At 62.7% G+C, this 21,801-nt stretch overlaps 4 protein-coding genes across 6 annotated transcripts in view; 1 reads left to right on the top strand and 3 right to left on the bottom strand.

The window, feature by feature from the left end:
* Positions 1-10,840, bottom strand: part of MTMR4 (myotubularin related protein 4) — a 52,864-nt gene extending 42,024 nt beyond the window's left edge. Inside the window, exon 1 of one of the 2 annotated variants that reach the window (XM_083806256.1) lies at positions 10,758-10,840. The gene's annotated coding sequence lies outside the window, so the exon portion shown is untranslated. Of the gene's footprint in view, positions 1-3,632; positions 5,313-10,757 lie in introns of those variants that run through there. The other variant, XM_083806257.1, reaches the window with a different exon arrangement.
* A 585-nt stretch (positions 10,841-11,425) lies between these two features.
* LOC310884451 (caspase-1-like) lies at positions 11,426-15,444 on the top strand. Of its 2 annotated transcripts, XM_083806258.1 has the most exons (10): positions 11,426-11,444; positions 11,548-11,595; positions 11,944-12,216; positions 12,502-12,605; positions 12,837-13,013; positions 13,212-13,446; positions 13,573-13,725; positions 14,126-14,235; positions 14,584-14,690; positions 15,343-15,444. In XM_083806258.1, exons 2-9 carry the CDS (start codon positions 11,589-11,591, stop codon positions 14,674-14,676), a joined length of 1,152 nt encoding a protein of 383 aa, XP_083662384.1. In that variant the 5' UTR covers positions 11,426-11,444; positions 11,548-11,588; the 3' UTR covers positions 14,677-14,690; positions 15,343-15,444. The 2 variants fall into 2 exon arrangements, with proteins under 2 accessions (XP_083662384.1, XP_083662385.1); XM_083806259.1 differs by lacking the exons at positions 11,426-11,444; positions 13,573-13,725.
* Positions 15,445-16,220: 776 nt separating this feature from the next.
* ABHD11 (abhydrolase domain containing 11) lies at positions 16,221-18,745 on the bottom strand. Its single transcript, XM_083806260.1, has 6 exons — positions 18,659-18,745; positions 18,194-18,329; positions 17,926-18,099; positions 17,471-17,641; positions 17,021-17,202; positions 16,221-16,728 (listed from the first exon to the last, which is right to left on the bottom strand). The coding sequence occupies exons 1-6, from the start codon at positions 18,718-18,720 to the stop codon at positions 16,590-16,592; spliced, it is 864 nt and encodes a 287-aa protein (XP_083662386.1). The 5' UTR covers positions 18,721-18,745; the 3' UTR covers positions 16,221-16,589.
* Positions 18,746-20,697: 1,952 nt separating this feature from the next.
* Positions 20,698-21,795, bottom strand: LOC310884328 (claudin-3-like; the record flags this gene model as incomplete). Its single annotated transcript, XM_083805967.1, has 1 exon — positions 20,698-21,795. One exon carries the CDS (start codon positions 21,793-21,795, stop codon positions 21,151-21,153), a length of 645 nt encoding a protein of 214 aa, XP_083662093.1. The 3' UTR covers positions 20,698-21,150.
* Positions 21,796-21,801: the final 6 nt, after the last annotated feature.

Raw genomic sequence — 21,801 nt, 5'->3', positions numbered from 1 at the left:
TGCCGAAGCTGTAAGTACTTCTGGCTGCACAGCACGCTCCTAAGGAGAACTTCACCTTTTGGCCCTCAAAACCGTACCCGGATTAGGCTAACGGTTTCCAAGCCTCGTTCTCTCAGCCCAGGTGAAGCTGTGCAGTGAGGATGTCTGAAGTCTGTCCTGCTCCAAGCCGGCCCACGGCACTGCCAGCTCGCCCACCTGCAGCGGCCAGACCCCGCCTGTACCCCCTGTGCTGGAGGAGGTGAGTCCCAGCAGAGATGCTGGAGGAGCAGCAGAGAGGGTGGGAAGGGGCAGAGTGAGGTCAGGGAAGGGATTTCAGGAGCCAGGGAGCCGAACCCTCTTGAGTGGTGAAGAGGAGAGAATAAATCAGAGAGCCTGCCAAGTTCAAGGTTTTTGCATCAGCAGTTCTGGTGCAGGGGGAAGGATGGGTGCAGGAGGTGCAGGATGCCAGCCCGAGCTGGCTGTGCAGGGGGGGGTGCAACGAAGGAGGGAAAAAGTCAGTCATGGGAGGTGAAGAGGAGCAGAGGTGGCTTTGCTTTAAGCAAGAGACCACACAGTTTACTGCACAGGGCAAGGATTCAGAGGCAGATGAAAGAGGAGACAGGAAGGGGGCAGAGGTGCGAAGAGGCGCTGTGCCTGCCGCAGGGAAAGGAGCAGAGTGCTGCGGGGAGGCACGAAGGGACGCTGGCACTGCCATTTCATATTCTTCTCTTGGAAGAAACAAGATCCTCTGCAGAAAAAGAGAAGGGGGGAAGAAGACGGGAGCTTTGGAGATCCCGGAGGTGTGCGCAGAGCAGCCAAGTGCACTGAGAGGGGGTGGCCTGAGCTGAGCCGGCCACCCTGGGGCACCGCAGTTTCGAGGCAGATGCAAGAAGGGCCGAGGGGGAAGGAAGGGAGCAGAAAGGAGGGAAGGATGCTGGGGCAGAGAATGGGGCGTGCAGAGAGCTGGAGGGTGAAAATGAGCAGATGGGATTAGAGCCTGGGGGAAGAACACACCACCAGAATTTGAAAAATGCCTCTGGGGGAAGAGGCCAGCCAGGTGTGACCCAAGTGTGCAGGATGACAAGGGACGAGGACAGAGCCCCGTGCTCTGCCAGACCCCTGAGGAGCACTGCCATCCATCCGCCACTGCACGGAGTTTACACGGAATTAATTTCAGCAGCACGCCTGCCTGCCAATCAGCTCCACTGTTGACATTAATGACAGCAAAATCACAGTTTCAAGGGGAAATTGGTGACCGCTGACAAAGCCGCAGGCACCCCAGAGCACCTCCTTTCTCTCGCCGAGGCGGTGCCACGAAACACCTTGCTCTGCAGGTGAAGCAGCCGAGGGGCCGGGGGCTGCCGGTGGCACCAGGTGGCAGCAGCACGCCGGGGATGCTCCCCTGCCAGGTCTGCCTCTGCCACCTCCTTCATCTTCCTGAGGAGCTGGCAGAGAACAGGGACTGGCACCGGCCCCGTGCGCTGTTATCGCCACATCAATCCGTCTCCGGTGACAGCCGGGGAAAAGCTGAGAGCAGCAGAGGGCGAGGCAGGCCCCTCATTCACTTCAGTGGCCTTCGGAGAAACCCCAAAGGGCCCCCACCACCCCTGTGCCATCCCCACCCTCCTGACCTTTTCCGGACCCTCCTGACCAGGCACAGAAGGGGCTCGAGGCCGAGGCTCCGCGCTGGACTTCACAGCCCCGGGCTGAAGGGAGATGGGAAGCGCAGCATGACTTCAGTGAGCATTTCCAACGCCCCCTCTAACTGCAGCCCGTCGTTCTCCGGTTCTGTTTGCTTTTCTTTAAAAAAGCAGTTGGGACATTTCAAGTCACAATCGGGCCTTTATTCAAGTACAAACAATTGCCTGGTCCCTACCCAAAGCAGCGCAGATGGACCGGCCCCAGCTGCACTCCAGGCGCCTGCCTCTCCCCATCCTCTGCCCGCAGCTCCGGAGCCGGGCCTGAGCCGGGGAGGAACGCAGAGCCCCGGCCACCCACCAGAGCACAGGCGCTGCCTGGGGCTGCAGAGGACCCCAGGAGGGTTTCTCAGGGGCTGGGCTGCCCTGGGGAACACACGCTGCTCCCTAAGTGCCTCGGGGAGCGGAGGAGGCTGCCGAGCTCCAGCCCCGTTACCTCTCGGTGCTGCTCGGCTCTCAGATTTAAGTCAATCTCAGGAAGGAAGCAGCAACAGCTTCAAGGAAACAGTGACTGTGCTACTGAGGTCACATCCCAAGTCCCCAGGCTGGAGAAGCACTGTTCAACCTGGGTTCCCTGCAAACATTCATTTCTTCTTACTCATCGGAAGCGTATGCGTTTTAATTCCCATCAACTTGTAACGTCCTTGACAGCTGGCGTTTTCTTTGAAAGACAGTCTTTGTGAGTGCAAGAAAAAAAAAAAAAGCCTGAAATATGTGACCCAAATGCACCAGAAGGCTCGGAAAGCAAAAGAGAAGGCCTGAAATGTGCCGATCCCATCTCTCCCTGCTCCCCAGCTTCCTCGAGCTCACAGCTCTCTGGGGCACCTGGGCTGCAATGCGCTCCTACCAACAACCTGGGTATTTTAAAATAATGCCGACTAAACAGCAGCAGCACAAACTCAGCCCAGATTCTGCTGGTGTTAGGGATACAACTCCTATTACTTTCACACAGGCGCATAAACATACCCATCCGGTGCCATTTTACAAGTCTTAGGGTGTCAAAGGCATCTGCCTGCCGCGAGCAGGAGGAGGGCAGGACTGACGGGAGAACCACACCCCCGGTAAGGGCCGGAGGCCAGGCAGGGCGCCTTTGGCATCTAAGCTGGCACCCACCCGCAGGCACCCGAAGCCCAGCTGTGACAGTCAGCGGAGAGTGTCTGAAAGAAAACCAGTACTGCCGTTAGTCCCGGTGACCGGACGCCCCGTAACGTCACCTGTCCTGCGACACCGCGGGGTTCGGTGGCTCGGCTGCCTACGGGCGCTTGGTTAAACTACAGCAGCCTCTACCTCCCCTCTCCCTGTCCCCGGCCAGGCGCACGCGGCACGGGACTCTGCGCCCTGCCGGGTCTCTCATCGCGCCCTCCCAATCCCAAGCAACACCTACCTCGGCCTTTAAGGATTCCCCCCTCCCACCCCCAGTCCCGTGAAGTCTCTGGTTTAAGAAGATCAGACTGGAGTCCCCGGTCTTCCTTCACGTCCAGGTATCCGGAGCCTTCAGAACCGTTCTGTGCTTTAGCAGTGAAAATCACGTCAAGGGACTGTGCCACACGCTCACCTGCTTTCATGAACCGACTCAGCTCGAACCACGGGGCAGGCCAGCAAATTCAGGTGAGCTTAATTGCTATGGTCCCTGCCCTCTACCATGAGCTTAACTGCTTCTAAAAACAGTACCGCCCATGACGTCCTCTCAACAGACACGCTTAGAAAGGGAAATCCCCAGCCAATCAATAAAAGGAAAGAGAAGGCAATTCGATATATATAGCAAGTCCCCTGCTTATCTGACAGCATGAGCTGCACAAATTCACACCCAGAGCCCCTTCCCCGCCGCCCAGGACAGGGCACGGGGACAGTCACACGACAAGCTCAATGCTAAAAGGAGCCAAAGGATTTACACCCATCTGCTGCAATTCGCACAAACTTCTCTTTACGCTAGGAGCAGTGACTGCGATCACTTACCTTTAGTAACTGACTGCACTAAAACTCGCCAGCACTGAATTCCTGCCTCTACGAGATTTAGGCCAAAAATGAAATACGTCAGGCTCGCTGTATCTGAATACAAAAAAAAAAAATCAGAAGGCAATGGGATTTTTTTCTTTTTTCCTTAAATTCGAGACAGCCACCTTTTGCACGCCGGCACCTCACTGACACGAGCAGCTGACATCCCAGGCCTGCTGAAAGCAGCGGCAAGACCCAGCAGCACTTTCAGCCGAAGCCAGATTTTCCCCAGCACCACTTATTCACTTCAACACGCGCACTGCAACCCAAGCTAGCACCCAGGGCTGCAACACAATAGCTCTGGATACCAGCAGTAATGAAAAACAGGCAGAGCGGAAAGCTGGGGCTTTGAGAGGAGTCAGAGGCACGGTGCTGGAAGAGGCATCCTGCTTCCCGGCCCTTGCTCCGGTAACTCCGGGGCTCTGTGACTTTTCGGGGCACTGAGAGGAAGCCGGAGCAGCAGCACGGGCACCTGCAGCGCGAGCACGTCGGGATCCTGCCGCCGGGTGCCCTGCGCTCCAGGGAACTGCCATGCCAGTCGGGTGCTCCTTCGGGCTCTGGTTTTGGCTGCTTCGTCATGAGTAAAACATGCCGAAAATGTGACTTCCTCCTGCCAGAGGAGCAGACCTATCGAACCTTTCCTGAGAAGTCCAAGTAACTTCCTCTTGTATTGCAAAAAAGAGAAGAGAAGCCCACAGGTCGCACCGTTTGTCACACTGCTGGAAATTCCTCCAGCAGAAAGAGCTATTGATGCAGAGAGAGAGGGAGGGGGAGAGAGAAGGGGGGGGGGGGGTGTTACTTTTCATTAAGCGTGTGCTTTATCAAACAAAACTGTTAGTCCACTTTACAGGACTGAAACTCTTTTGCTTCCTCTTTCGTCTCATTTAGCAACTGCAGTGAAAGCTCTGCACCCTGCTTTCTAATGAGGCAGTCGGATTATCTGCACAGAACCTCTGCATTGAACGGTTTTATCACATGAAAACAATCTCCATCTACTCTCCTTGCTGAGCAAAGCCAGCTCTGTCTAGGATTCTCTTACCCAGCATCCGGGGGCACCTGGGCACCCCATTTTGATGGGAATGGGGGGCAGAGGCAGCAGGGGAATCGGTCTGCCCGCTGGCATGCCAGGGGTGATGCTCCCGGGAGTGGGACGGCAGGGAGCAGAGCCAGCAGGCAGCATGCATTAACTTTTGAAATAAGAGAGGGGAAAGAGCAAAGAACAGAGCAGGTAAGAAATTATCTCTTGTCAGTCCAAGAAGGTGCAAAGGACGGGAGGGAGCGGTGCGAGTCGCCTGCCCGCTGGCACAACCAGCCCTGCACCCACTGCCCAGGTCTCCGCGCACAGCCCGTGCTGCCTGCAGCATGCCTCTGAGCCACCCCAAACCGAGCACCACGACACCACGACACCTTGCATGCTGGCCCAAGAGAGCTGCAGGCACGCTAAAGGGCACGGCCGATTCCTCATCCAGAAGCGCTGCCCGTGCAGCTCCTCCTCTGATCGTGTACTCGCCTCCGGGCACTGCAGGGGCTTCCCCGCGGGCTGGCAGCCCGACGCTCAGGGTGCCACCGCGTTACGCAGGCACTCAGAGATGAGAAAAGGAACAATTTAGCCCGGGACAAACCTCCAAGACGCTGCCTCCCCTAGACCCCCGCGCCATGGCTGGCACCGCAGGCGCCCACCTGAAGGACCGAAGCGGTCACAACAGCCGGGCCGACACCAGCAGAAGGATCGGAGCAAAGCAGCTGCAGCACCACCTTTCGTCAAGGCACCACCGCTGAGGATAGCGCCTGTAAGGCTTCCTGAACCGAGCAGCGTTTGACACCGCCCCGTGCCGTGGTGCGATCTGGTAAAGCTAGAGGGAAAGTTTGGGACTCGCTCAGGGATTTCTGGACGTACTTGCAGCCCCTGGAGTGTCCCACCGCTGCCCTTCCCCTACCTCGGGCCCTCCAACCAGGGTGCGTGTTCCTGCTCAACGCCCCGCGTGTGCCTTTGGTGACAGCGGCCACTGCAGTGACGTCTTACAGGTTCAAAACCCCCCAGAAAATAGGGACTTCACAGCTTAGACGAGCACTTCTCCTTTGAAATCAAGGGACTTCCTCTTCCCATAGGCAGCTGGTCACGGACATCAAAGCCCAGCACCCATCAGTAACGCGTTCAGAGCCCGAGACACTTTTCACCTCCTGAGTTAGAGGCAACAAGGCCCTTAAAAAGGGCAGCAGGCAGGAGCTGGGGTAGGGAAGGATACACAGGGCCCTCAGCATTGGGCTGTCTCGGGGATGATAAAACTCCCCGAGATCTGGTAGTAAGGCGTTGTACGGGGGCACCGCACCGCGTAGCTCCAGCACCCACCCGAGCCCAGCGGTGCCGAGGTGTCTCCTCGCCCTGGGTACCCTCGCCGGGCTCGCACACACCCGTGGCCAAGCTCCCAGCCCCCCGCGAAGGCACGCAGGGCACGAGGAGCTCCCCTTTCGCTGGGTGGTTGCCCCTGTCAGCCGCTTGTGAAGGGTGTGGGAAGGAAAAACGCAGGCTGGTAGCTCCCCTGACAAAGAAACATCAGGTGCTGGCACCTTCCAGAAGCGGGAGCTCTCCCCTGCATACCAGGCAGGTGATGAACGGCCCCGCGCAGGTGAGAGATGTTTGCAGAGCAGAACGAGGCACACTGTCTGCAAGCACAAAAGATTCAAGTCCTCAGAAAGCAAAGCTGATGCCCCCGACACAGGAGAGGCAGTCAATCCCCCCGCGGGGTCCCAACCCAGTGGGACCGCAGGGGAAGGGCTGCGCAGGAGCTGGCACAGATCACACCTCGGTGGTTCCCCGCGTCACCGGGACCTCAGCTGTAAGCAAACGTGAGCTGTAACATCCGAGGGAGCAATTCCCACAGCCGGAGGTTATCAGGCTCTGACAAACCCTGGCGTCCATCACTGCGCACGGAAGGAGCCCTGCAGAAGGACCAGGGGCCGCCAAAGCCCCAGACCTACCCGAAGGCACGGAAAGGTTGACAACAGCGCTCCAAAAGCTTCAACAACTGCACTCAGGTGCGGGCTGCTGGGGAGGTAAAGTTGGCACAGCCTCAGCAGAAAGCTTCTTAAGAAATCTCTGATATTTCCAGAGGAGCTCACCAAAGGAAGCTCACCAGAAGAACGTTACTGCTGCCCTCCCCACATCCAAACGCAGCCGTCTCACCCTTAACGCTCGGGCTGCTCCATTTAGGGAACAGAAACACGCCCCAGCACAGCCTCCCTGCCTCAAAAGGCTGATTTCCACCTACCCAAGTCTGACCGTCGGGGCAGCGCAGGCATCCAGACAGCCTGCACCCAGACACACCGGGCTCGCCCCAAAGTTTTCACTAAGGTTGCAGCGTTTTAGCCTGTGGGAAATCCAGGCTGCCACAACAAGAGATGTGCCCAAAGGCACCGGGGCAGCTGCAGCTGGTGGGAGGTAGGAGTGGGGCATGCCGTCAGGTCAGAAAGCAGAAGCAAGCACAAGCTGAGACGATGCCGACTGGGGTGAGAAGCAACAACTGCAGGGCTCCAGACATCCTCCGGCCCCTACACCCGAGCATCCCGGGCCGCACGAAGCCCACCGGGTGCCGGCGCTGCCAGGCGAGCTGTGCTGCAGCAGGCGCCTGCCTGTGCCGGGGCCGGCTGCGCTCTCACCGAGCACCCTCGGTGAGGTGGCCTCAAAGCCGGGTGTAATGCCTCGTAAACGAGACGCTCAGCGAGGCAGCAGCTTCTCTCTTCCACATGAAAACAGCTACACAGACTCCTGGCCGGCTGCGTCACGCTGCGCGCACGGTGCTGGGTGCTGCACGCCAGTCATGCACCAGCAATAAAGTGTGCTTCCGCAGATTACTTTGAAAGAGTTAAAAAAAAAATAATAACAGTAATATTGGGAAGGCAGGCAGTACAGTTGAAATAACAGAGGCAACTGAATAGATTGATGCTGGGTTGCCACGAGACAATCAACCACTAGGAGAAAGCTGGCTACTTTAATGAGTTCCTAGGCTGAAACACAAAAAAGCCTCTGAAGCTTCCAGAAGGAACAATGCAAACTGCACCCTTTGCTCCGAGCAGTTCTCAATTTCAACAGAGAACATCAGAGAAAGACTGGCAAAGAGCAAGCAATTGAATTGGCTCTGGAGGGTCCTTACCATAAAGCTGTCGCTCGCAAGCAGTGCCGTGTCCCTGCACGCTCTGCTGGAGTGAGCAATGCCAAAACCTCATTTTGCAACGAAGAACTGGCCAGGCTGGAAAAGGAACAACTCCGCTCCCTAGTCAGCGCTGCTCGAGCCATGGAACGGAAGAAAGCTCTAGAGGATATACTGCCATGAATGTGGGCTTAAGTTCAGCTACAAGACTTTGCCCCCAAGCAGATAAGTCGCGAGCACTTCCCACCCATGTTTCTGCTGCCAGGACGGACTCCTCCGGAGAGGGGTGGAGCTGCCTGCGGTCAGCAGTCGCCTGCCTCAGCAAACGCCACCGGACTCGGCTTCTCGCGAAGCCTCAGGCAGAGGTGAACAGCACGGGGCCGCTATCGGAACAGTCCCATCCACCCCATTTCCGAGGCTGAGCTCACTCTCAGTCCTTGTCACCAGCCCTCCCAAGGACGCCGTGCCAGTCCTCCGGCCCGACCAACTCTGCACCCTTGCAAGAGAGAGCGCCACAATTTTTTTCCCCAGGAAAACAAGTGCTGGCAAATGCAAAACTCATTGTGCGCGTCCAGCAGAGTTGACCTTCACGGGGTTTCCAGTGCATGAGATCAGCTGTATCAAGCGTGCTGTTGAGCAAGTGCTCCACCTAGAAGATAAGGGATACAATCCACAAGGGAAGGAAGACTGGCATTGCTCTAAACCAAGAGCTAAAAGGAATAAGGTGCCTGCAAATAAACACAACAGCAAAGGAAGCTTCCTAGGCTGGTAACTTAATGTGAGTTGGATCAGAATACACCAACGTGTAACTCTCCTCTCTAGGGATGTGTCGTGGGCAGGCTTCTCCCTCTTGAAGAAGGAATTTGAGGTAATCTCTCAACCAAGAAAGAGCAACCACGTCAAAACAAAAAGCAACAACAAAGTCATTGCCACTGCAAAGAGCAGGAGCCACCTGCTCAGCTTTGCTTCTGCCGCCTCCCGTCGTTGTGTCCCCTATGAAAGGCACAGCGCTGCTTTCAGACCTACCCCACACAGAGCAATCCGGCCTGCAGAGGGACGCTGCAAAGCACACCCCACGCGAAGCCATTCCCGGTCCCCAGCACAGCGCAGCTCCCTGCAGAAGGGGAAGGGGCTCCCCCAGCTCCGGGGCAAAGCCGGGTACAGCTCCACGACAAAACCTCAGCTCGAGGAAGGTCGGGCAGAAGAGGGCTCCCCCACACGAGCAAACACTCTCCTGCAGGAAAATGGGCTCGTATCACATGGAATTCAGCCACTAAACGTGTTTCAGTTTCATTTCAACTCGGGCTCCCAGTTAAATGCACCAGCAAGTAACCGGAGACCACCTCAGCGCGTAACAGCGGCGCAGGGCATCGCCGCGGCCGCAGCCTCTCCAATCAGCTGCAAAGCTCTGGCTGCAGAGCCGAAGCGTCTCGCACCGGGGCAGCTTCCTTCCTCAAAGGCCGACGCTGGCAGAAGTTCACCACCTCGGACGGAACGTCCCCCTTACTGCCTCGGAGGTGGCTCGCACCCCGAGGCGCGGCTGAGGCTGCGCTCAGCGGGCAGGCAGAGCGGCAGCGCGGGGAGCGAGGCCGCGGCCCAGCCACGCCACTCGAAGTAGGCCCGAACAGGCATTTACTATTTATAAGCTAATCATCTGACCCCTCCGCAGGGAAATCCTATCCTCTCGGGCCGCCGGGAGAGCGGCCGCCTCCACGGGACGGCCGGGAGGGGCAGCGGGACGCGGCAGCATCGGAGTGGGGCACGCGGATCAATTCCTCCCGGCTCAGGAGCGGTGTGGACATCCTGGGGGGTGAGCCAGGACTGCCAGCAGGAATTAATCTGTTACCTAATTCGCTAGGAGCAAGGTAATTTTTTAAATCGGCTCTCTCCTCCGTTCAGCGCTGTCCAAAGGCCCAGATGCTGACATTTCCCTGCGCACCGCAACAGACGGCAGTGCCATGGTGAGGCCACATCCAAATCCCGAAACCCTCCAACAGACAGAGAACCGCGGCTGAATGAGGCCGCACTGGAGGGTGGGCCAGCCAGGACGGAAGAAGACGGTACAAACTTTTGTTTGTAGTCGCTTGCTAGTTATGAATTCCTTGGGATGTGTTCGCCCTGGGAGCGTGTGCGAGCATACAGCACGGAGACGTTTTCCTGCTCGCCTTCCTCCCATGTACAAACACTCCGGGTTAGTTTGTGCTGCCGGATTTTCTTGCGAGACAGCACTCAGTGACTTCCACCACGCGCTCTTCCCATTCAGCCCCACGCGTGCCTGGGGAACAACCTCGTTTCATCTCTGGCCTCTTTACCGAGCAGCCGGCCCCCGGCACCGACTCTCCCTCTCAGGACGAGCTGCGGACACGGACGGGAAGCGGGAGCGGCCCTGCCTTGCACACGGCGGCACCTCCGGGAACCTCCCGGCAGGGTGCCCACCAGCCAGAGGGCCGGAACCCGGTGCCGAGGGGGAGCCCGGCGAGACGCAGCCGCCGGCAGGGGAACCCCTGCGGGCATCGCCCCCGCCGCCCGCGCCACCGCCGGGACGGGGGCGGCTTTGAGCCGCGCACAGAACCGAAGGCAGGCCGGGGGCTGCCGGGGCCGGCCCAGCGGCGCTCCGCGGCCCCCGCAGCCCGGCGGGGCCCGGCCCTGGCCCTCCCCGGCAGCGCGGGGCCGTTCCCCCGGCTCTCGGCACGCAAACCCCGCGGCTGGCGGAGCCCTCCCGGGGGGACAGCGGCGCTGGGGGGGGGGGGGCGCCGCGAGGAGGGCAGGGCCCGGAGCCTCCCGGGCCCGGGGCTGCGGCTCGGCGAGGCCGGCACCGGGCGGCCTGCCCCGGGAGGGAGGGAGGGAGGGAGGGAGGGAGGGAGGGAGAGGCCGGCCCCGGCCCCGGCCCGCGCCGCCCGCCCCGGCCCCGGTCCCCCGGAGCCCCCCGGGGCCTCACCTGGGTCGGCGCGCGCCGCTCCCGCCCGTGCCGCGTGCAGCTCCCCGCCCTGCCCCCACCGCCCCGCCCGGCGCCGCCAATCGGCGCCCGGCGCCGCCGGCACGGCCGGCCAATGAGCGAGCGGAACGCGTCCCCGCCCAGCGCCGAGCCGGCCGCCGGGACCCGCCCTTCTGCTCGCCCGCGAGCCTATCCCGTGACGGGGCGCGGCGCGCGGAGAGGGGCGGGGCGCGGCGCGCGGCGCCCAATGAGAAATCACAGCGCGTCCCCCCGCGGCCAATCAGCGCGCGGCCCTTCACCTTCACCTCGGGGCGGGCCGCGCCCGGCCGCTGAGGGCAGCGGGCCCCGTGAGGGGCGTGGAGGGGGCGCTGCGGGAGCCGTCCCGTCCCGTCCCGTCCCGTCCCGTCCCGTCCCGTCCCGTCCCGTCCCGTCCCGTCCCGTCCCGTCCCGTCCCGTCCCGTCCCGTCCCGTCCCGTCCCGTCCCGTCCCGTCCCGTCCCGTCCCGTCCCGTCCCGTCCCGTCCCGTCCCGTCCCGTCCCGTCCCGTCCCGTCCCGTCCCGTCCCGTCCCGTCCCGTCCCGTCCCGTCCCGTCCCGTCCCGTCCCGTCCCGTCCCGTCCCGTCCCGTCCCGTCCCCCGGAGGGAAGCCATGGGGCGGCGGCGCCCCAGCGCCGTGCTCGGCGGCCCCGCAGGTGTGCTGGTGCCGGGCGGCGGGGACCAGCAGGGCTCGGGCGGGCCGTGGCAGCGGCCCAAGCAGGAAGTCCCGCGGTTTGTGTTTGCTTTCGGTTCTTTCAGCCTAAACGGCTGCTGGCGCCCCGTCAGCAGGCTGGAGGGCGATGGCGGGTGAGTGCAGCCTGCGGGGCTGGGGCTCGGGGGGACGGGGCCCTGCCGGGCTCCTGCCCGCCTTGCTGAGCCCCTGGTGTGCGGGCTGGGGACCAGGGCACAGCCCCGTGTCAGGGATGTGTCCCCTGGGGCGCTTTCCGTGGCTGTGCGGTAACAGGGAGAGGCGGGTGGCAGTACGGGAAGTGCCCAGGGTAGGGGAAGCAGCTGGGGGAGTGGTGGGGACACCCTGGGGTGGGCGAGGGGGGAGCGCTGAGGGAAGTGAGGGGGAAGAGGGGACACCTGGGGCGGGCGGTGGGGCGGCGGAGCTGTGGCCCGCGGGCTCTGGGTGCTGACAGGGCCACCCCACAGACCAGGAGCTGCTGAAGGTGCGGGCGGACTTTGTGGATCGCGTGAGGAAGCCAGTGATCTCCAAGCTTCTGGATGACCTCCTGGCCCACAAGGTGCTGAGCCAGGCGGAAGTGGATGAGATACAGGAAGGCAACGCAGTGACAAGCGACAAGGCCCGTTGCCTCATAGACACTGTGCGCCTGAAGGGCTCGAAGGCCAGCAAGATCTTCATCGACAGCCTCAGGAAGCACGATCACACCTTGGTGGAGCAGCTGGGTCTGGCCACTGGCTCGGGTGAGAGATGCGGGGCTGTGGCCTCCCCCAGCCATGCCGAGGCGCTGGGCGCCTCCTGCAGGGTGCTGGAGGGAGACGTGGGAGCAGCTGGGAGTTCGCAGCGTCACTGCGCTGTGGCAGCGGGTCCCTGTTGCCACGCAGCGATGACAAGGCTCTTGGGTGGCTGTCCCCCGTGGGACTGAACAGGGACAACCGTGTGGCAGTCTGGCTCTGCTTGCCCACCCATGCCCTGTGACGGTCCCCGCTTGTCCTTCCCCATGTAACTGCGGGAGTTTGTGTTTACAGGGTCCCCTGGTGTGCAGCCCCCCGTTAGCATCCAGGGCCAGCAGTGGATCCGGCAGTGCTCCTTAAGCGAGTACCAGCGCATCCAGGAGGCAGAGGGAAATCAGGTGCTGTGGGTGGAGGAGATGAGAGGAGGGCTGGAGCACGGACCAGCCGTTCCACCAGAGTGGGCGAGGGCTACCAAGGGTCCTCCCTGGCCCAGGAGCAGGAGCTCAGGGGAGATGCCCCAGGGAAAGGGAGGTGTGGGTGCTATGTCTATGGGCCTTCTCTGCTCTTTTCCCAAGAAAATTCTGCTGCAACCACCCAAAGCTGAGCACCACCTCCCTCCCTCCTCACAGATCTATCCCATACACTTGCCACGGGAGACACGAACCCGTAGGGCCCTGCTCATCTGCAACACAGAGTTTGAGCACCTCAGCCAGCGGAAGGGGGCTGAAGTGGATGTGAAGGAGATGACGAAGCTGCTGGAGGGGCTGGGCTACAGGGTGGACTTCCATGAAAACTTAACTTCCCAGGTAAAGGACTGTACAAAGCAGCTGGCACCGGCCCCACAAACAGCGCAGAGACCCTTGTGTGCAATGCTCATGGGGGGCTCAGGCACCATGGGGACAATTCTGTCCCCAGTAGCAGCGGCTCCTGCTCACAGCTGGTGTCTGGATCTCCACACAGCTGATCACAGGTGGCTGATGCTCCTTCTTCTTTGTGGTGTGCAGGAGATGGCCATGGTCATGAAGGATTTTGCAGGTCACAAAGATCATTTGACCTCTGACAGCACCTTCCTGGTGTTCATGTCCCACGGACGTAGGACTGGGCTCTGCGGGACCAAGAGCAGAGATGAGACCACAGACATCCTTTCCCTCGACACTATCTATGAGAACTTCAACAACAAGCACTGCAAGGCACTGATTGGCAAACCCAAGGTGGTGGTTATCCAGTCCTGCCGTGGAGGTGAGTTCCCACTATGGGGTGCCTGCCAGGTGAGCAAGCCAGACAGGCTCTCCCAGGGCAAGTCTGCCCCAAGCACGGGGTGAGGTTGGGGCACCCCATTACTGATGGCTGGCCCTGCCTTCCTAGACAACGTAGGGTTGGCGCTGGTGTCCGACTCAACCATCCCTGAGATGCCTGCTCTCAGCTCAGACAGCATGAACACTGCAATGCTGCAAGGTGAAAAAATCAGAAAAATTCACCTGGAGAGTGATTTTGCCACTTTATATTCCTCCACACCTGGTAAGCAATTCCTGGGAGATAGCTCTCCTGTCTGAGGGGAGGCGAGGGGGACAGGATTGCCATTTCCTATGCCGTGGGTCCCAGGGAGCAGCCGGCTGGGGATAGCTGTCTTCTCCTGCACGGAGCCTGGCTCGGTCAGATGGCTCCATGCCATGCCAGTCGGCACACATCAGGAGTGTGGCTGGCAGCAGGGAGGGCAGAGAGGCTTGAAGAAGATATATCACAGCCAGCCTCCCTGGGATGCTCTGTCCTTTTCCCATTCTCTATCCTCAGGTCAGATAGGCCAAATAGAAATATCCCAGAGAAGGTGACCCTGTTTCCTGCTGTAGCCCCCAGTGTTAATCACTGCGGCAGTGGAGAACACCAGGGAAATGACACTTGGCATCTTTTGTCTCCCCAGATACTGTCTCCTGGAGAAGCCCAGTAACAGGCTCCCTTTTTATCCAGAGACTGGTGGAGCAGTTTCGAAACCATGCCTTTAACAGTGACTTGCAGGAGTTGTTCCGAAAGGTGAGGCTCTGCAGTCAAATGCAGATGCAGCTATGCAGTGGTCAGAGATACTGCTCTGGGAGCAGGGCCCAGCTCAAAGCAGAGCTCTGGCCAGGGCAGGCCGTTCCTCTGCAGGCCTCAGGAGCCAGCTCCTGAGGAAAGGGGGTCCAGGCGCTCTGGCTTGGCCTGGAAAATCAGCTGGATCTCCAGGGTGTATCAGCGTCATGCTGTGTGGTGGGTGTGTGAGAGCCTGGAGTGTTGGTGCAGCCCACGGCACCAGACACCTTCCTGGGAACACCTCCTGATTCCCTGCACTGTTCCCATGCTGGGAAGGGAGTGTTCTCATTTCTCCCCACTCTCTCACCCCAGGTCCAACGTTCCTTTGAAAACTTTCCTCAGCAGTTGCCAACCCAAGAAAGGACTACGATGCTCAGAAAGTTCTATCTCTTCCCAGGCCACTGATCTGCCTGCCTGCCGTGAGTATCTTCACCTCACACCTCTACAGCAGCCTCTTCTCTGTGCCCCAAACCTGGTAATCTTGTCAGAGGGCAGGAGCAGGGAGAAATTCCCTGTCTCTCCTGGCTCCAGACCACACAAACTATATGCCCAAAGGACACGGGTGCTGGTAGTAGGTGCCAGGCACTGGCCTGACGTGCTCCCCATCTCCCAGCTGGCCACAGGAGATAGGTGCTGAAGGAAGTTGTTTTGGTAGCCCATGTTTCAGGGGCTTCTTGGTCTAATGTTCTCCAATGGGCTTAAAAAAAAAAAAAAAGCCGTGGACAGAGAAAGTGTTTGACTTTGGGAGTGACGCAGCAGAAAGCTCAGACTCAAGGGGAATTCAGCTCTGCTTCAGAGAGATGCACTTAAGGAAAATTTCCTTTTCTGTCCTTGGAGTAAAGGCCAAAAACTGTGTTCTCTGTAGAAAAACAATCTCTGAACCAGTTCCTTTTGCCCCCTCCGCTAGGCAACCTCAGACCTGGAAAAAAATAGTCCATGGTCTCCTCTCCTCCTTTCCTTTTGCGGCTTGCAACCTCTCCCTGAGCAAATTCTTGCCAGGGAGCAGCAGATACCTGGCCGTAGAGCACTAAATGCAAACCTGCTTAACATCTCTTTACTGTCGCCAAACAGAGCCTGTGAAGCAAGTGTCTCCCCAGCCATGACAGATCCCTGAGAGCCACTTCCACCCTGTCTCTGACTCCCCTGTCATCTAATAAAGGGTTTTTAACCTCAGACAGCACCTCTTCTTTGCGTCTAGCCCGTGGCGGGTGGATAGTCACTGTGGCCAGCAGGAACGCAACACAACAGCAGCTACTGGGGCCACCGGGAGCAAGGTGGGAGGGCAGAAGTCAGAGGGGGTGCCTATCCTGGGGGTGGCTGGGCACGCTGCCTGGGGCTGCGCTCCTGGAGGCCCTTGACTGCTCAGTGTATCTGCTCGCTGCACCGCTGAGACACCAGGACCTAGGAGATGGACTTGATGATCCTTGCGGGTCCCTTCCAATGTGGATATTCTGTGACAGTGTCTCCTCTAGTCCTTACCAGAGTTGTGCGAGAGCTGGGATTTGTCCTTTCTGGCATGAGGGGGACGCAACAGCAGAGCTGCCTCCTGCCCTGCTGTCCCTCAGCATCTCCAGTTTCTGCCCCGAGTCTGCGTGCTCCCCAGGTTTCCATCTCCTTAGGCTGAGTCCCTCGGGAAAGAAAGCGAAGGCAAAGCCTTTCCTTACCCAGGCCACCAAGCCCAAAGCAGGGTGGGTGTCCATGTTCCCACTGCTCTTTCCTTGCAGCTCCCCCTTGCAGGCCCGCAGCGTTGCCTTGCTCAGGAGGCAGCTCCCTCCATGTCTTCCCACTGCCTGGAGGTGGAGGAAGGATGCGATTCCCTCTGGGAGTCGTGAGGGTTCCTTAAACCCATGTCTAACACCCCAGTCCCACCAGCATCTCCTCAGGTAAGCCAGAGCCCATTCCTGTGCCCACTACTGCTCCCCTTCTCCTCCACAGCCACATCCAAACCGTTCTCTTCCTTGGCATGGAGTCAGGTTTATTGCAAGTTCTGCAGCTCCGCTACCAGGTGGTCTGGCGGTAGGGAAGGAGAGGACTCTCCTGTCCCCTCCTAGTGTCTGAAACACTGCAGTGCACGCAGGCTGTGGCCTGGGCCAGCGCCACGGGTGTCCCAATGAGCTTGCAGGACAGCTCAGAGGGATGGGCATGGAAGTGTGTCTCAGCTCCGGCTCCACGTGTGTGGGGATGGGAGAAGTCCTAGGACTGCAAAGGGGGCAGCTGGTCCGGGCTGAGCCTCTCTTCCCAGAGCCCAGGAGCCCTGCGCCACTGCCCAGGGCTCCTCAGGTCTCACACGACGCTTGCAGAAACCCTGGTCCCCAGGGCTATGGTGGTGGCAGGAAATTGAGGACAGCGGTGATGAATTCTTCAAATTTATCTTGATGGACTATGTGACCTGCACCTTCGATGAACTGGATATCTGCCTTGGGAAAGAGGCGCTGGATCTCTGGGTAGTCTTTGGAACTGCGGGACGAATGAACACAAGATGGGAGGTGTGGTCAGAGGTCTGTCCAAATGCCTGCCCTCACACTCCCCAAGCCGAGGGCTATCCCAGGTCTGACCACATCTCCCGTCGCTGCTGGGAAGGCCTGGGGCTGCCCCCAGGTTCCTCCTCACTCTCCAGCGTATTGGTGTCACCGGCTGCTGGAGGCACCGGGCTCCCTCCAGGACCTCCCCCCTCCTGGGACTTCCTCGCACTCTCAGCAGCTGCAGAGGATCACGAGGGGTCAAACCACAGACTTGTTTCCGGTCCCACCTGATATAGGGTGAGTTGGATCCTCCCAAAAAGAGTGTAGGGCCAGGGTACGGCTTGTGGAAGTCAGGAAAGCTCATGATATCTTCCAAGTGGTGGGAGATAGCCTCCAGGTTCACACGCCAGACATAGCGGCCCTCCACCTCCACCAGGTTGGTGAGAAGGAACTGCCTCAGCTGAGGGTGCTGCCGCAAAAGGGGAACGTGCTGGTGGATAACGCTCATCAGTGAGAGCACCGCGCCCTCGGGATGTGCTGGCGCCCTTCGTCGTCCCCTCCAGCCCACCCCGCCTGCCTCACAGGCGCGTCCCCCGGTGCCCTGGCGACCCAGCTGCCCAGGCCAGCACCAAGCTAGCGGGAGTGGGAAGAGCCCGGCAGGGACTGCGGTCCTAAAGCCCTGTGTCCCAGGGACAGGCCGGGAGCAGAAGCCCCGTTCCAGGAGAAGGATTTCCCACCTGGACCGCTGGGCTCAGCTGGCTGTCAGCCAGCTGGCGGGCTGCAGAGCGGGACAGGCCAGCCGGGATGTTCACTGACTTCATGGCGGAGATGTAGGCGGAGAACTCGGAGACGAGCGTGGTTGAGACAGGGCTGATGTCTACGGAGATAAGGCGCTCCACCAGGTCTGGCTGGGGACACAAGCGGGGCACATGGGACGCGAGCCGAGACCTCCCAGCCCCGTTCTGCGCAGCGGGGCCAGGCGCAGGCCTCCCGGCAAGGCTCCCCGAAGGCTTTCAGCCTCCTCCTGCCCCAGCGCAGGGCTCCGCGTGCCCGTCCCCGAGTTCTTCCTTCCCCGCGCCCCAGACCTCCAAGCTCCCTCCGGTGCCACCCCTTGCCTCGGGGGTGCCACCCCCTTCCCTCAGCGTCCCCCCACCCGTCCCCCTCCCGCCGCCGGCCCCGGGCGCCCGCCGACCCGCTGCAAGGCCAGCGCCATGGCCGTCTTGCCGCCCATGCTGTGTCCCAGCACGATGCACTTGCGGATGCCCAGGCGGGCCAGGAGCTGCTGCACGTCCAGGCTCATCGCCTCGTACGTCATCACCGGGCTGTGGGGGCTGCCGCCGTGGTTGCGGGCGTCCAGCGTCAGCACCTGCCGGGGGAGCACCCCCAGTCACGGCGGGCGGCCCGCGGGCCCCTCGCCCCGGGGCGTGGCCCGGGCGGGACCGGCGCTGTCCCGGCCTCACCTGGCCGCCGCTGCGTCGCGCCAGCGCGTTGGCCGCCGTCTGGAGGTTGCCGCGGCTCCCGAACAGCCCGTGGAGCAGCACCAGGGGCGGCCGCGCCCCGGCGGGACCCAGCACCGCGTGGGACAGGGGCACGGCCCTGCGGGGCGGCAGGCGGGGCGGGGCCTGGGGGCGGGGCCTACGGGGGTGGGGCCCGAGGGGGGCGGGGCACCGGGGGAGGGGCCTGGAGGGGTGGGGCCGCGAAGGGGCGGGGCCTGGGGCCGGGAAGGGGGCGGGGCCCGGGAAGGGGGCGGGGCCCGGGGTGCCCTGCCCGCGAGGGGAGTGCTGTGGCCGGGGGGGCGGGGCCACACGGCAGGGGCGGGGTTATAAGGCGAGGGGGCGGGGCCAAGCGGCGCGCGAAGCCCCGCCCCTCCCCGCGGGGCCCCGCCCTCCCTCCCTCCTTCCCCCCGCGCGCGGGCGGGCCCTTACGTCACGGCGGAGCGGGCGGCGGGCGGCGGCGGGCGGGGGCGGCGGGGCAGGCGGCGGAGCATGGCGGCGGCGGGCGGCGGGCGGCGGGCGGCGGGCGGCGCGCGCGGGACGTGACGCGGGGGCGGAGGCCCCGCCCCCGCCGCTGTCCGCGGGCGCCCCCTGGCGGCCGGAGGGGGCGGCGGCGCCGTGACTCAGCGCCGGGAGCGGGCTTCGGGGAACGGGGCCTCGCCGCGCCCCGTGTGTCACCGGGCGTGTGTGTCACCGCGTGTGTGTCACCGGGTGTCACCGTGCACCGTGGTGTGCCACCGTGTCCCCCCGTGTGTCACCACGTCACACCGCGTGTCACCGCACGCTGCCCGTCCGACGCCCGGCCCCATGCAGGCAGCCGTCCCCGTCCCCGTCCCCGTCCCCGTGGGGCTCCGACCCCGTCCCGGAGCTGCGGCCCCGTGGCGGTGACACCGCCCGGCTCGGGGGCACGGTGACCGCAGGGGCACCCGCACCCCGCATGCCGCGCAGCACCCCGGGACAGCCCCCACCGCCCCGGGGCCGGCTCAGGCCAGCGCTGCCAGAGGGGGACCGGGGACCGAGGGGGACCGTGGTTGTGCCGTGTCCCGGACCTCCGCCATCCCGGGAACTCCCCCGGGCCTGCCGGGTGCTGCCCGTGCTTTGCTCCCCGTTACACCCCGAGGGGAAACGTGCCGCGGCGGGACGGAGCCGCCGGCTGCGGGCGGCACGTGGGTGCGTGTCGGTGCTCCGCAGCCACGCTCGGATGAACGGCAGGCAGCGCCTCGCCGCACCGGCGACGCCAGCCATCCCGGCCCCGCGGCACTGCCTTTGTCGCGGAGCCAGCAAGGGGAGAGCCGACACCGGGGGTGGAACCGGGGGGGGGGGCCGCGTCCCTCAAAGGCCTCCTTGTGCTCGCTGCAGGCAGCAAGGTCACCGCCCGCCCGCAGGCCACGCGTGCCAGCGCCCCGCTGTCCCTGGGAGCCCCAGGCCGGCCCCAGCCGGGCTGCTCCGCTCCGCAGCGCGGCCGATCCTTATCAGGGCCCAGGTGGGGCCGGGGAACCGGAGCGGTGCAGATCGCCGCGGGCTCGGCCGCACTGACCGCCCCACGCCCCGCCGGGGCTCGGCCTGCCCGCGGGGGCGTCGAACCGGGAGCGGCGAAACCGCCTGCTCTGCCCTGCCTCTGGGCAGCGCTTTTCCAAGCGGTGGCGGTGGGATGTGCCCAGTGGGCCGGGGAAGGGGCAAGAGGAGCCGGTGGCCCCGCGCGGGACGGGGCGATGCACCTGCGGCTTTGTCCCTGCTCGCCGGAGCGTGGCGGGAAGGCGGGGGCTCTGCAGTGCCGAGCCGAGCCGAGCCGAGCCGTGCCGCCAGCTGGGAACAGGCGGTACGGGCGGTTGTGCAATGCGGCCTCGCCCCAGCCTTTGCTGGGGGGGAAAGAGCCCGTCTTCCCCTCCGGAGAGCCAGACTTTGTACTGAGCGGGCAGGGAGTGTCAGCAGCAGGATGTGAACGGCTGCTTGGGTGTCTGCGGACCCACCCGCTGCCAGCAGTACCCCTAACAGTGTGTGGGGGGGAGAGCAGCCCTCCCCGGGACCACCAGACCCCAGAAGGGCAGACCCATGGGTTGGGAGGGAGCTGGAGGGGGAGGGAAAGCAAAGAGGGGCTGGGGCACAGGATGGGACTTGGGAGATGCACGTCCCCAGATCTGGTGCTGTGGGGACACTGCTGCTCCTGCGGGGCCGGGGGGGCGTCCCCAGTGCCCCTGGTGGGCTCCGTTCCCGGTGGGGTGGCTCCTGGCGTGGGGACAGCTCTGTGCTCACGCCCCTGTTTGAGGGGACAAAGAGATGGTCCTGGCTGCGGTGGGTTCCTATCCATCCAGGCTCCGGGGCTGGCATTTTCTTCGCTAATTGTGCTAATTAGCTCCACACTTCCAGCCCGCGGGGCTGAAGCTGTTGTCCCGCTGATGGCTCCCACCCCACACGTCCCCCCCCACATCCCACCGAGGAGAGCAGGCGCTGCCGCCCCAAGGACACGCTGCTACCAAAACAGGACACGTTTATTGACAAATGTAACTCGTACAGACCACGCGTAACAGGGAGAGAAGGCGCCTGGCCGGCGGGGGGGCCGGGGGGCCGGGGGCTGGTGGGGCAGGGCACGGGGGCACCGCCGCTTCCGCCTGGCGCTCATGCGAAGAGCTCTCCTGGCAACCCGAAACTGGCTCTGTTTACACGAAACCGTCTGTATTTACACAGCCGCCCGCCCGGCTCCCGCTCCCGCGGCCCAGCCCTGACCCCAGGACCTCTCCCGTCACCCCCCCATCGCCCCCCGCCTCTGCCCGCTCCCGCTGGGGTCGGGGCGCCCTCGGGGACGGGGTCTCTCCCCGGCCCGCGGGGTGGAGGGTCCCCGGCGGCGCCGGTCCCGCCGGACAGGGCTGGAGGTGGGGGTGCGGGTGGCCGAGCCCCTCGGGGGGCCGGGGCGGGGGCGCGGGGGCTCACACATAGTTCCTCTTGTCGTAGCTGGTGACGGCGGAGCGTGGGGCGGAGTAGGCCACTTTGCTGGGCGCGTACCTCTCATCTTTGGGGGGGCAGGAGCAGCAGAGCAGGGACCCCCCGAAGAGCAGCAGCGCGGCGGCCGCCCAGCCGACGTAGAGGGACGTGCCCAGCTCCCTCTTCTGCGCTTCGAGCACCAGCGGGTTGTAGAAATCCCGGATGATGGTGTTGGCCGACCAGGAGACGGGGATGAGGGTCATGATGCCGGAGAGCAGGAAGATGACGCCGGAGACGATGGTGATCTTGGCCTTGGTGGTCTCGTCCTCCACGCAGCGGGTGCACTGGGCGCCCACGATGGCCACCATCAGGCCCAGCACGGCCAGCACGATGGCCACCACCAGGAGGGCGCGGGCGGCCTGCAGGTCCTGCGGCAGCGCCAGCATGGAGTCGTACACCTTGCACTGCATCTGGCCCGTGCTCTGCACCACGCAGTTCATCCACAGCCCTTCCCAGATGATCTGCGCCGTCACGATGTTGTTGCCGATGAAGGCCGACACCCGCCACATGGGCAGCGCGCAGCAGATGATGCTGCACAGCCAGCCCAGCACCGACAGGGCCACCCCACCGATCTCCAGCCCCATAGACATGGTGTC

This window comes from Anser anser (assembly GCF_964211835.1).
Source record: "Anser anser genome assembly, chromosome: 20".
In the NCBI taxonomy this organism is placed as follows: Eukaryota; Metazoa; Chordata; class Aves; order Anseriformes; family Anatidae; genus Anser; species Anser anser.
Note: the sequence above shows the minus strand (reverse complement) of the source record. Positions and strands in the feature narration are given on the sequence as shown.